At 47.3% G+C, this 14405-nt stretch overlaps 1 protein-coding gene across 2 annotated transcripts in view; it reads right to left on the bottom strand.

Annotated features, from left to right (window-relative positions):
* Window positions 1-571: 571 nt before the first annotated feature.
* The window catches only part of LARS2 (leucyl-tRNA synthetase 2, mitochondrial), a 168205-nt gene continuing 154371 nt past the window's right edge, over window positions 572-14405 (bottom strand). Inside the window, exons 20-21 of one of the 2 annotated variants that reach the window (XM_023231307.3) lie at window positions 7084-7211; window positions 572-2068 (exon numbers count right to left, since the gene is read on the bottom strand). In XM_023231307.3, coding sequence (XP_023087075.1) covers window positions 1889-2068; window positions 7084-7211 — 308 coding nt within the window. In that variant the 3' untranslated portion in view covers window positions 572-1888. The remainder of the gene's footprint in view (window positions 2069-7083; window positions 7212-14405) is intronic. The other variant, XM_023231306.3, reaches the window with a different exon arrangement.

The raw sequence follows: 14405 nt of genomic DNA on the forward strand, positions 1-14405 counted from the left end.
TACCAAGTATTTTCATGGGCTTCTATTTAATCCATATTCACTGCCATGTGCAATGAGACTAAGTACATTCAACTCAGCTCTAGCACTCCAGACTTCTGGTCCCCGTCTTCCCTTTTGGTCCTACTCTTGGTCCTGGACCACACTTACCCCGCTAAGCTGAAGATTAGGAAGAGGAAGAACTAGATAGAAATTATGGTTCAAGTGCATCAATGTATCCAGTGGTTCTCAAACTTTGCTGCCCATTAGAATCACTTGTAGTTTTAAAGATTCCTGATGCTTAAGCCACACCGTGGACCAATTAAATTGGAATATCTGGGCATGAGGACCACGCAGAGTATTAGGCCTGAGAACCAGTGACTTAACTGCTGTTGCTAGTGTGCCTGTATCAGTGTTGTCTACCATGGACTGTAAGTTCTGGAACAAGAAGAACCACATGTATCCCACTTTATAGCATTCCATGTGGAGTCAGACACACAGCCAATGCTTCTGATGATGATGGAATACCTCAATCTGTTTGTCATTAACTCTGAAATTGGAATACGGTAGATATTCCAAGATCACACATATGTCCTGAAGTCACAGATGATAAACATTTTATTACACTAAAAAAGTCATCTGTTAACTGCTGAACTGCAGGGGGACCACATCTGAGGCTACTTCAGAAAAATGGCATCAGATAACAAATATAGATTTCTGGCATTACAAAGTGGCTAGATTCTCCCCCACCTTCCCTCCTTAAATATTAATCAGTGGCTTAGACCAGTTCTAGTGGGAACACTTAATTGCTGACTTCACATAAAACCAGGATTAGCCTAATGTGCCAATGACATGAGCCCATTCCTGGCTGTCTTCCCAACAGCCAGACTGCTGTGGCTTGGACACTGAAGGCAACACCTGGGGGGCCTCAGTTCCACTCCTCTGTGGTGAGCTTGCTCTTCCTAATAACTGGCTCTGGAGTCAAATCAATAATGGTGGCATTGCCATCTGGGGCCCACATGAGCCCTCCGGGGCCTGCTGCAGCCCTACTGGGCTGCGGTGGGGCTCTGACGTTGGGGATGAGCAGCCTGGAGCCTGGTTCCATTTCACTACACAGCAAATTGTATACCCAAGGGAGTGGTCATGACCTGCTGCTCCTCATTCATGTGAGGAAGTGGTGCTTTGCCTGGGATCCTGTGTGTCAGAACCATAGCAGGCCGGGGAGGCATGTCCAACTGGGGTTGGGGAGGACAGGCCTGCATGACAGAGCTGGGGAGTGGTGGGGACAGAGGTGGAGGAACCAGCACTGCCTGCCTTTTGATTCAAAGCAACTTCAGAAAATCCCTGTGTCCATTTCTACATATTGGTTATTTGGGCATTTCCTAAATGGCTTCCTCATCCAGCCTGAAGGCAAAGAGACCATTCACCACCCTCTGGAGGCTCAGTTAGCAGTTCCAAGTGGCTGGCACACTGCACCTGAGTCCTGCAGTTCCTCAGGCTGACCTTAAATTCCCGAGGAGCACCTAAGGCAGAGCCATTTCCCAGATCCGCAGGCTACCTGGCTGTTCGAGGGGCACTGTGCTCCTTCCTGCTCCCACCCAGCAGTGTCTCTGAGGGCTTCCCATGGGATCAGATGGCCTCCTCCACCTGCAGTGCGGGTGGGGGGTGAGGGGCAGGCTGTCCGACACCCTCCTCAGTAGCTCATATTTCTCTGTTGCTCAGCTCACCTTCGTCCCAGCACCAGGTCCCACTACAGAGGCACACTGTTGACTGCAGTCTGCCACAGGACTGAGGTCAACAGTCAAGACATTTGTCTTTTCCCTTCCCCTGGGAAGCAGACATCGCCCCCTCATCCCAGGCCTGGAAGGAGGTTCCTCAGAGGCCCTACGTGGTAGCTGCAGCCTCCTGGCTGTCAATCTCGCACCAGGAAGTTGATGAGGGCAGTTCTCGGGGAGAGGAAGGACTTCTTGATGCTTCGCCCTTGCAAAAGCTTGACACCCAGCTCACTTTGGAGAACAAATTCGTGGACTTTGTCCTGGTCCTGGGCAACTTGCTGGGGCACAGGAATTTTGCCACAAGCTTTATTGTTGATCTGAGAAGGAGAAAAGCCAAGACAAACAATGAGGAACATCCTCAGAGTGGCGGGCGGCCCAATACCAAACCTCCTGCCTGCAAAGGGCGTGGCTGCATTTGTTTAGGGGGAGGGAATAGAGGTGGATAAAGGAGGAAGTCAGCACCCTGCTTCCCACAAGGGTAAAACGCAACCAGCTGAATAGGATTAATACCTAGACCTGCAGAGAGAGACAGACACTGAGACTGCATGTGAGTGCCCGTAGGTGGAGTGAGGACTGCCTTGCATTTTCTGAGCACTGTTCTCATACACAGCTGTGGTAGAGATTATGTCAAAAATCCTCAGCATGAGATGGCTTGGGCCATTTCCAGGCAGAAAGGGATTATTCTGTCATCGGGGCTCAAGTCTAAGGTCAGATCCAGGCTAGAGCGAGCTGTCCCCTCGGATTTTACCTAGGTCTCAAGTGGACCAAACAGTTGACAGTTTCACGGGGGACACAGTCAAACTTCTCTCTCTGCTGACTGGCTCCAGAAGGGGGCGCTCAAGTGTGACGACTTAGAAATTGGACCCACATCTTGTCACATTAATCACTCTTTCTCCCTTAACATGGGTCAGTACAGTTCCAGACACAGGTGGGTATTCACCGAATATTGATTCAATGAGGGAAGATGACCACGTGGTTCAGCTTCTGCGCAGTCATGCTTCCAAAATCCTCAATCCCATTGCTCCAAAATCTACACACACATTTCTTTCACTAACTCTTGTTTTTCACTTGGAAAATATAGTCACGGTCTTAGGAAAAGTTACTAGGAATAATTTCTCAAGTTTCAACCAAAGCACATTATCAAATGTCCCCTAGTCACCCACTTCCTTTTTTTCAGATTTCTGCAGAACTTGGTGGCATTTTTATTGTCTCCATTAGCCTAGGAAACAGGGAGAGGATATAAATAAAACACGCAGTCCTGGCATATTATGAAATATTGTTTTGAAAGCGTGAGGCTCCATGCTGCAGGGTTTTAAAGCGTTCTGAAGCTGGGGAACTACGTGTGTGGTGTGAAGGACTGTGGCCCCTCTGCCCTGGTGTTTCTGAGTCATTAGAAGCTGCCTTCTTTCAAGGCCACATGCTGGGCTGGACTGAGACCCTGGAAGAGAGCTTCCACCTGTCACACAAGAGCCATGCCCCTAGTGAAGTCCTGGGGTCCCCAGCAGGGAATTCTCAGGACATGCAGTTGTCAGTGAATCATGTCTTTCCTCCTATGGAAGAGCAGCCCAGGCCAACATCTCCTTTGGGTCACCACCCACAGAGGGGGTGCTGGGCGAGGGAGAGCATGGTGCTCTCATGTGGGCAGACTCAGGTTTGACTCTCAGGCCTGGTCTTACAAGCTGTGGGATCTCGAGCTTAGTTTTTTTTTTTTTTCTTAAGGACAGAATTCTCCAGATTCTGGAGTGAAGGAGGTAAAATAACCTGTGTAAAGGGACCAGCTCACTAAGCCGTACTCCCTCTGCCTTTGTCAAGAGTGGTGGCCAGGATAGAAGGAGCTGGCTGTGGGATGTCCTCTTTGATGCATGGCCTCAGCACAACAATGACCCATTTCTAAACCCTTCGAGCTTCCTGTGCTTTGCTGGAGCCGGGCAGGCCGGTCCTAAGTCATCACTGGAGACAGCCTGTCCAAGGGACCTGAGTCATTCTTGTCCACAGCTGGGGCTTTGGGGGCAGGGCATGTGATCTCTGGATGTGGCTATGGTGCTCCGAGTCTTTCCCATGCTGCCTTGGGCACCCTCACACGGTTCTGGCTCCCCGGGCCTCCCCTGAGTTGCCTTACCAAGGCAGTCCCTTCAGGGTGAGTAGGTGCTGATCATGCTCCCCCTGTCTCTGGCATAAAGTGCCAATGAGATGGGCAGAGAAGTCAGGCTGGGACTCAACACTGAGCCTGGGCTTCAAGGGCCCAAAGAGGAATAAGCACATTGATATCACTTCAAACAGAGGCTGCTATGCTGGGGGGCTCTTGCACCTCCATCTTTGGAGAGGGCCTAAGCATGACTCTCCTGGACTTTTCTGACACCTGTTGGACAGAGCCCAGGGCACAGGTGTTCCTCCCACTCGAATCCATCACCTGTCGCCATCATGAGGGTAGCCTTGGAATGGCTAATAACTATACAAGCTTCCATTTGCTGAGCTCGCACTCTGCCAAGCACTGAACTATGCAATTCACTTGCATGAACCTGAGTCGATGCATGAATATCCCATCCCATTTTACAGATGGGGAAGCTGAGGCACATGAAGTGAAGTCACTTGTCCACCTAGGCTCCACCCCAGGCAGCGGTAGAGAGGGGATGACCTGACACAGCCCCTCTCTCTCCTGCTCACACACCCTGACAGCCCCCTGTCCTCTGAGGGGTGGAGTCTGGCCTCCGAGGAGGGGACACTCCCCACCTTTAGCCTTGTTTCCAGCACTGCCCTGTGCCCTCTGCTCCAGTCCCTCCCTGGCTCAGCCCGGGTCTCTGTGGGCCTGCCTCCTGTGTTTGCTCCTGGCATTGCGGCACCCTTCTCTCCACTGGGGAGAGGCTGCTTCTCTTTCGAAGCCAAAGCCGCCTCTCCTTTTCCTCATGATGTATTTTCTGATTCTCCAACTGCCAGAAGTGGCAACACTGATGCTAGCAGCAGTCACCATTCATAGAGTAGATTCTGGACTAGCTGCGTGACCTTCCGTGAGTTATTCTGCCCCATCCTGCCACCATTTCCTTGCCTGTAAGATAAGGTTAGTCACACATCTGCCTGTCTGTGAAATGGGGATAACAACAAGCCTGCCTCACAGAGCCACTGTACTTAGTAAATAAGCTCACACCTGCCATGGGTCGGCGCTCACTCTGTGTTAAGAGGATTTTGTCATTAGTGCATCCAGAAGCAAGCTAAGCACTTCCTGGCATTATCCCACCTAATTCTCTCAATAGCCGGATAAGGCAGGCGCTGTGCGTGCCTCCATTTTATAACTCAGGAAACTGAGGCTTAGAGGTGTTAACTATGTTGTAAAACTGAGACTTATACCCAGGATGGCCCGACTTCCAAGCCCTTACATAAACTGTGTGTGACAGCTCATGTGCCCCCAGACCTTTGTTCCAAAGTGATAAGGCGGTAGCTCTTGTCTCTGTATCCCTGGTGGGGGCAGAGCCCAGCATGTCATAGGCACAAAGAACACGGGCACAACTGAACTGAATGACATTGAACTGTGCTTGCAGCATGTTTCTGGCCAGGGCACAAAGTGAGATCACGCGGAGTGAGAACCCAGGCCTTCACAGAAGTCTTTGCTGCTGGCACGGTGCCAACCCAGCCCGGGTTCTCAAGCTGGGTACACTTGCAGAAAGTCTTACACATGCTTTTAATTTTAGGTTTGCATTTCAATGATTATCTAAAATTATTTTACCAATGATCAAAACTCAATTTCTTTTCTGCAGTGGTAATTTAAGATAGAAAGATATTTTCATAGACTGAAGCCCTCCCTTTTTCTCAAGTTAGCATTTCTCAACTGGGCTGAGGACAAGTTCTTAGGGATGCATGAGATTTATCATAAACATTACTCAAATTAAAGCAATTTCTGGGCTGGGGCCGGGTGTGGTGGCTCCCACCTGTAATCCCAGCACTTTGGGAGGCTGAGGCAAAAAGATGCTTGAGCCCAGGAGCTTGAGACCAGCCCGGGCAACAGAGTGAGACCATGTCTCTATTAAATAATAATAATGATGATGATGAAAAGACATTTCCTCTATGCCACAAGGATGGTTTTGGTTTTGAAGATTTTTGGAAGAAGTCTGCCAGGGCACTCTCACCTCCTCTCCCTTTGGGGTAGGGTGGCAGAGAACACAGTGCCAGGAGAGTTGGTGCAGAGACAAGGGGGCTGTGAAAGAGCCCGGTCTCCTCGGCAAAGTATTGTCTTTCCAAACCTCCACCTTCCTGCTGGGCCCTGGGCCTGCACAGGTGCAGAGGGGCCAGGGCCTGACTGGCCAACCTCTGTGGGGCTATGCCCTCCCTCAGCCCCTAGGTGGGTTTGTTCAGGGCACTTTTCACAATTTGCAGTCATTTTATTTATTTTCCTCTTTCCTTTTTATTCTTCCCTCTCTCTCCTACTATGCTTTAAGCTCCATGAGGGCAGGGAACCTGTTTGTCCTATCTTGATTTTGTATCCCCAGAGCACGATGCCTGATGTAGAGTCAGACTTGATAAGCATTTGTGAATAAACGAATAAACCTGGGCTAGGTGGACCAACTTCACTGAGCCTCAGTCCTCAATTGAAAAAATGAGAATGGCAACACCCACTTTATAGGGTGATAAGAGTGAAATGATAATTTTGAATGTGAATTACCTGGCCCCATGTGTGGTTCCGGGGAGACATGTGGTTCAAAGTCCACTCCCTGTCCTCTTTTTTTCTTCAGACACATCAGCATATTTAAGAGATATTCATCATAAATGTGTCTCATTTAACAAATTAAGTAAATGTAGAAAAATCATATATAGGATAAACTATAAGGGGGTTACTTGCTCTTAGAAAAGGTTTAAACAATAAACTCCTCTTATTTTCTTAAAATTACCTAATTTACAAAAAAAAAAAAAAATTATGGAGGCTTTCTGAATTATGTTTTACAGGTATTACTGCATAGCCACCCACCTCACTGTCACCCTTCCCCAGCCCCCAAAAGCCCCCAAGAGCACCCGAGTGAAACTGAGAGCGACTGAAACACGGTCCTCAGCTGGAAAAACAATGAGAACCTATAAGGCGGGCCAGGTTTATGATTCCCCTTTCCAAGCCCTTGAGGGCCATGAGAGTTTCATGCTCACATGCTTCTGGGGTGTGGTGACCTACGAAACTGAGGATACTGGCAAAGGAAAGACAGGCCTTGTGCCTTCCGGTCACAAGGTGTGGCTGAGGGCTGAGCTGAGTGAGCCAGAAAGGCCTGCTAATAGACCTCTCAAAACCGCCACAGTGTTTAGGGGCCACTAGCAGGGCAGGGACTGCCGGGCTCTGGGGTTGAGGGGAGATACTTACCAGAACTGCCATGTGGACAACCTCCGGCTGCTGCAGGAACTCCGGGTCCACGGCAGGCCATGCCTGGAGCAGCACGTTGGCGTCCCAGGAGTAGTGGGCACAGAGCTTCCTTGGCACCAGCGCCAGGCCTGCAATGCCAAGGCACAGAAGAGTGGGGTCGCTCTAAGAACAGGGAGGCTTATGAGAGCAGGACCAAAGCTTCCGCCCCCACACAGCACAGCCTGCCAGGTGCTCAACACTTTGGCCTGGTTTAGAATCCCAGGTTGCTGGGGAGCTCTTGTTGTTCACAGATGGCGCGCAGGGCTGTGAAGATGGGTGGCTATGCCATTCTGAAGTGTGCATGTGGAGACACAGGCTGCTGGTGTGAATGGCATCCCCCTGAGGTTCTGCTGGTGAAGGAATGCCTTTGTGCTACCCTGAGAGCTGATTCCAAAGTACGGAGCGGCATTCGCTGCCTATCTCGCCTATGCATTCTATAGTCTGAGAAGGCCTCCCAACCTGTTCTTTTACTCATAACCAACCTATTCTTTTACTCACAATGACTGGAGCCAGGATGCAGTGAACGGCAGGACACTCCTCACTATGTGCAGAGGGATCCTAACCTTCCCACAAACTTCCTCTTGGGAATGGAGCCCTCTGATTACTGGAATGGAAGGAGCTTTCCTTGGCTCAGGGTGGGCCAAACATGAGGAAACACTGAGGAATGAAACCGTCTCAAGCCCCGTTTCCCAGAATGCTTCGTGCCGCAGCCCCCAAGTAGAGGTGGCACTAAGGGTAGCAGAGGGCCAGCTGTCCAAGTGTAGTGGCAGTGGCCAGTGCTCCAGGACTTTAACTAGGGCTCGTCCTAGCAGGGAAAGCTTTGACTTCAAAGCCTCTGCTGTAATCTCAGCACTTTGGGAGGCCAAGATGGGAGGACCGCTTGAGGCCAGGAGTTTAAGATAAGGCTGGGGAACACAGCAAGACCCCATCTGTTAAAAAAAAAAATTCGCCAGCATGGTGGCTCATGCCTCTAATCCCAGGTACTTGGGAGGCTGAGGCAAGAAGACTGCTTGAGCCCAGGAGTTTGAGGCTGTAGTGAGCTATGATTCCCCCACTGTAGTCCAATCTGGGTGACAGAGCAAGACCGTGTCTCATAGATAGACAGATAAGTAGGTAGGTAGGTAGGTAGATAGGTAGGTAGATAGATAGATGCAAGCCTCTGCTGATTTCATGAGTACAAGAGATGCCCCCAAAGGTACAGGGAATACACACCACAGAAAAATAGATCCCTGGGCAGAAGCGGGCAAGTGAATACGGCCAGCATGCCCATTTTGGAGCAGTGCCCTGGCAGCTGTAGTCCTCACCTGGGAATAGCTTTTCCTTTGGTGGTGGAACTGGCCCTTCGATACCTCTCCCTTGTTATTAGCCCTGAGACTAGAACAATGCATTAGAGGGATAGGTCCGTGGCTCAGGGTATGGGCTGAAGCTGAGTCTGTAACAGAGGGAGTCAATTCCACCAAAACCAGCTCCAGTAACACTGGGTTGTGAATGACAACTTTTTGTTTTATCTTCCTTGATGACAAATGTAGTGTACACGCTCCGTGCAGAAAATTTGGAAAGGTCCTAAATATAAAAACAAACATCGTGTTCACCCAGATAGCATTTTTAACTTTTTTTTTGAGATGGAGTTTCGCTCATTGCCCAGGCTGGAGTGCAGTGGCACAATCTCGGCTCACTGCAACCTCTGCCTCCCAGGTTCAAGTGATTCTCCTGCCTCAGCCTCCCAAGTAGCTGGGGTTACAGGTGCCCACCGACAAGCCTGGCTAATTTTTTGTATTTTTAGTAGAGATGGGGTTTCATCATGTTGGCCAGGCTGGTCTCGAACTCCTGACCTCAGGTGATTCACCTGCCTCAGCCTCCTGAAGTGCTGGGATTACAGGCGTGAGCCACTGCACCCAGCCCCAGATAGCATTTTAAACTTATTTTAAAAGATAGTAATTTAATGTATGTAATAACTACTTGTATATATAAACCAACTCTACAAAACACCACCACCACAAGATCATGTTGTAAATACGATTTTGTATGTTCTTTTTCCCATGTTTTAAAATGATATTTCACGGCAAAAATGACACACAATTATATATATATATATATATATCATATATATAATAGGACCCTAGTTTAATAAAAATTTTATATGAACAGGTTGGAAGGAAATAGTAATAACATCGATTGGAATAAAATAGTAATAACATTGGTAGTAAATAAATCAAAGTAGTATCTCTGGGGAGTAGAAGTACGGGTGATTTCTCTTTGTTTCTTTTTCTGAGACAGAGTCTCACTCTGTCATCCAGGCGGGAGTGCAGTAGTAAGACCTTGACTCACTGCAACCTCTGCCTCCCAGGTTAAAGCGATTCTTGTGCCTCAGCCTCCCGAGTAGCTGAGACTACAGATGTGCGTCACCACGCCTGGCTAATTTTTTTATTTTTAGTAGAGATAGGGTTTCACCATGTTGGCCAGGCTGGTCTCAAACTTCTGGCCTCAGGTGATCTGCCTGCCTCAGCCTCCCAAAGTGCTGGGATTACAGGCATAAGCCACCGTGCCCAGCCTTGTCTTTCTTTTTAAAATACTATGTTATAGATTTTCTAAAGGATGTTTTATTACTTTTTTAATTTGAAAAAATATTTAAAAATAACATTTTTTCATCCTGTGAGATCAGTTTTTTTCTTTTAGTTTCTTATCATGATTTCATTTTCTTCTCCATTTAACTTTCAAACCTACTAGTAATTTATTTTGTGTTTACTGTGAAAAAACATTATTAAAAAGAAAATAACATGGTCAACTTTCCAAACCCAATTTGTTGAATACATCTTCCCTTCCCTATTGGTTTGTGATTTTTCTTTCAAGATGTATTATACCAGGGACTGTTTCAAAAACTGTTCACTTCTGAGCTACTCAAAGTGCCTGTTTGCCATGAGGTAAAGAACTTGGGCCAGAATGTAAATCAACACATCGCCTCCTTCATTGAGAGGGAAAAAAATGGTAGCCAAACTCAATGGTGTCTTCGGTGACACAGCTGACTTATGAGCTTGCACAAGCTCCTTATCTTGTTGTGGACTGGAGCTGAGAGTTCCACCGACTGTTCTGACTTGCACTCTCCATCAGTCCACTCTTCTGTTGACCTGTCTTGGTTCTTGTGCCAGTGCCACAGCTTTATTTGTTGTATGTAGCTTTCCATGTTTTACGACCTGGCACTCTTGCTGTAACCCTGTGTTGCCAGTCAGCCTGAGGGAAGTGAAGACTCCTTAGAAGCTGAGGATCATGTGGTATGAAAGACAGATTCCTGCTGCCCAGATGGCTCCTGTGGCCCGGGGCTTTTGCGCTTACTAATGAACCTATTCTGTGTCTAACAGATGTGCCTTTTGGCAGAAGGAGAAAGGAGATTCCTGCTTGTTCAGATGGAATCCTATTAAAACTCACATCTGAATATGAGACGGAGGTCACAGAAGAGAGATCATCACTTCTTTTAGCGAGCTGGCCCTGTGTGGCTTGTCCTGTGACCCAGCTGCAGTGGGAAGATTTCCAAAACCTCCGTATGGCAGTTGTACAGGATGCCCGGGAGATGAAAGGACCTTGGACACAAATGTTCTGGGCAGAAGCTGTTACAAATTCCACTTAAAAAAAAAAATGAGGAAGCCCAGCCTTCCTGGAGCAGTCAGGATGCTTATTTATAGTAGCCTGGGCCCCTGCCAACATTTCCATATAGATGGGAGTGGGGCCATCCTGTTCAGCAGTGAGGAACAGAAACTCAGGACCCTGGTTTTTATGTAGTGTTTTTGCCTCCTTGCTCATTTTAGGGAAGTAAAAATACCTAACACTTGCGTGGAAAATACAATGATTCCTTTATGTTGTAATGCCAAGGGGAGAGGTCAGGTGGAGAGCTGGCCTTCAGGACACACATGGGGAAAGTCCAAACATAGGCTGGGAAGTGGCAAGGCCCTGGCACGCAAGCCTACCTGACAAGGCTGGCTGTGGCCCACAGCCCACCCCCTTTCTTCCCCTCCTCTGGGAGAGCTGCTGTTGCAGACTTTCCCGCAGAATAACTGAAACAAGCCTCCTCTCCCCACTGAGAGGTGGTGAGGCTGCCATGTCACCAGGGCACCCCAGAGGGATCATGGCTTCTGTGGATTGTATTCCTTTCTGCTGGCCATCTTTAGGCCTGCCTCCACCTCATCTCCCCACCCCTGCACTCATAGACACACCAGCGGGGAAGACACGGGGTCTCTGCGGCGTCTGATCCCTGCTGTGCCACGTCTAGCCTTGGCAGTTCCAAGGAAGTGAATAGGAAGTGAGGCCACTTTACTTTATCCTTTATCCAGAGAAATAATTTCATTGACATTATTTTGAAATAGCAACATCTGCACAGCACACACATTTCGTGTATAAAAAACTATCAGAGCATCAGTGGGTATCTTGTTCTCCCCTGTAATTATCACATATACTTCTATATGATTTTTATGTTTATAATTTTGTTGAAGTTAATGAGTACAACGTATAGAGAGCAAAACACAATAGCTACATTTCACAGCCACTTTTTATAAAAAGCTATGAAGAAAGTCATCCCAAATTATTTTATGAAGAAAAATAGAGCTGTGGACTGAGACCTCAAGAGGGAGAATTCCTTCAGAATCCCTAAGGGAGATAAAGGCTCTCCTCACTGTGCTCTCAAAATTAAGGTGTTGATGGATTACTTGGAAATGATCAGTCAGACACCAGAGGCAAGTATCAAGAAGGAAAAGTCACTGTAGAACTATAAAAATGGCCAGAGAAACAGAAATGTTAAGATCTTTCTTATTTTAAATAACTTGTATTTTGGACAAGGGACTAATCTCAAAGAGGCACACAAAGACACACACACACAGACACAGACACACACACACACACACACACACACACACACACACACACAGCAAAAGAAGGACTATCACCCAAATGCCCATCACTACATTCATTGGTTAGGACTCCCTATCTCTGTTAAAAAAGAATGGAATATTGTTGATACAGAACCACTCTAAAGCACAGTAAGAGCAAAAAATGTTTGTACAGGATGTTAACACCTGTATAAAGGTAGACAAGTCACATCCATCCATCACATTCTTCTGTCAGATTAAACATAGCATTGGTGACAAAGGTTCTCTGGGAAGCAACTGAGTGACAGCTTAGGACACACTTTCTAGTAATGTTGAATATTTTACAAAACACGTATAGACATGCTTTTCAATTTAAAAATTAGGTTTTGCTTTGCTTTAAGAAGCCCAGAGAGGCACACTGGAAACTGGAGAGACTTTCTGCAGATGGTTGTAGGCACTTTTCTTCAGAAGCTGGGCACATACACAGTGAGTTCACTCCCTGGGAGCAGTGCCCTGAGGGCAAGCCAGCCAGGGCTCCGAGTGCTCCTGCAGGCACACTCTACGCACTCTGCCACATGCAGCAGAAGGAATGCCTGCCTCAGACAGTAGTAAGATGAATGGTTGGATCTGGTTAGGTGTGTGTGTACATGTGGGTGTTAAAACCTTCAGGCTAGGTGTGGTGGTGCACACCTATAATCCCAGCACTTTGAGACGCTGAGGTGGAGGGATCGCTTAAGCCCAGGAGTTCGAGACTAGACTCGGCCCTTTTCTCTACAAAAAAATAAAAAATTAGCCAGATGTGGTGGCACACGCCTATGTCCCAGCTCCTCAGGAGGCTGAGGCGGGAGGATCACCTAAGCCTGAGAGGTTGAGGTTGCAGTGAGCCGTGATCATGCCACTGCACCCAGCCTGGGCAACAGAGTGAGACCCTGTCTCAAAAAATAAATAAATAAAAATAAAAAATAAAACTTTCCACTGGAAGTGAATTCCTTCCTCCCTTCCTTCCTCTCTCATGGTCTATACTATTTTTCCAGAATTAGAATCTCAACACTCAAGACTTATGAGTTCAGAAAGGCAATTTAAAAAATCCTTTATTCTGCAATAATTATAGATTCACAGGAAGTTACAAAGAAATGTTCAGGAGGTCCTGTGTACCCTTCACCCAGCCTCCTCCAATGGTCACAGCTGGCATGATTATATCACAATATCAAAACCAGGAAGTTCACATGAATGCAATCCACAGAGCTTATTTGGATTCCATCAGTTTAATAACTAATGTGTGTGTGTGTGTGTGTGTGTGTGTGTAGCTTAGCATAACCATGTGTAGCTTCATGTAACCACCACCAGTTAACACAGTCAAGAGCCACCATCCCCAACTCCTAACCCACAGCAACCATGTATATGTTCTCCATCTCTATAATTGTGTTATCTCAGGACTGTTATATAAATGGAATAATATGGTAGATTGCTTTAGTCATTAGCTTCTTTCAATCAGCATATTCTCGTAAGATCCATCCAAGCTGTTGCCTGTTGGGTCATTTTTGAGGATGGTGAAATTATGTCTCCAACATGAGCACCACCAAGGAGCTCGCTGTTTGGTGATCTATCTTCCTTCCTTCCCTTCCTTCCCTTCCCTCCCTCTCTCCCTCCCTTCCTTTTCTTTTCTTTTCTTTCTTTATTTTTGAGACAGAGTCTCACTCTGTCGCCCAGGCAGGAGTGCTGTGAAACAATCTCAGCTCACTGCAACCTCCACCTCCCAGATTCAAGCCATTCTCCTGCCCCAGCCCATCCTGAGTAGCTGGGATTATGGCATGTGCCACCACGCCTGGCTAATTTTTTGTATTTTTTAGTAGAGACAGAGTTTTACCATGTTGGCCAGGGTGGTCTGCTGACTTCAGGTGATCTGTCCGCTTTGGCCTCGCAAAGTGCTGGGAATACAGGAGTGAGCCAGTGTGCCTGTTTGATGATTTTCTGCTCTTTTACTGTTCACCAACAAAGGAACCCTTGAGTCTTTCATCTAGAAACAGTATCAGTGGCTCCAAATACTCAAAATTTCCCTAGGCAAGCAGCTACCACCCTCATCTAGAGAGGACAGTATTATGGTAAACAAAAGAAACTTTGTGAATTCAGATGTGGTGTCTTTAGCTTCTCAGATCCGAAGCTTCAGGAAGGAAAAAAAAGATTTCCTCATCCTGTTTGCAAACTGCCAAGACGCTGGGTCTGTTTCTTATAAAAGGTCTCTGTTTACTCTTTAAGCAATTGATAGACGACTGTTAGGCTCTAAGTACTCTGGGCATCTCTAAAATGTTTCCTTTTTATCCAGGGCAGTAATGGCCACTATGTCAAGAGGACTTCAAATCTCCCTTAAGAGATAGATCTCAATTCTGTTGCTCTTTGGGGAGAACTTCTCCTTTGAAAATCAGCCTCTCA

This window comes from Piliocolobus tephrosceles, chromosome 2 (genome assembly GCF_002776525.5).
Source record: "Piliocolobus tephrosceles isolate RC106 chromosome 2, ASM277652v3, whole genome shotgun sequence".
Lineage (NCBI taxonomy): Eukaryota > Metazoa > Chordata > Mammalia > Primates > Cercopithecidae > Piliocolobus > Piliocolobus tephrosceles.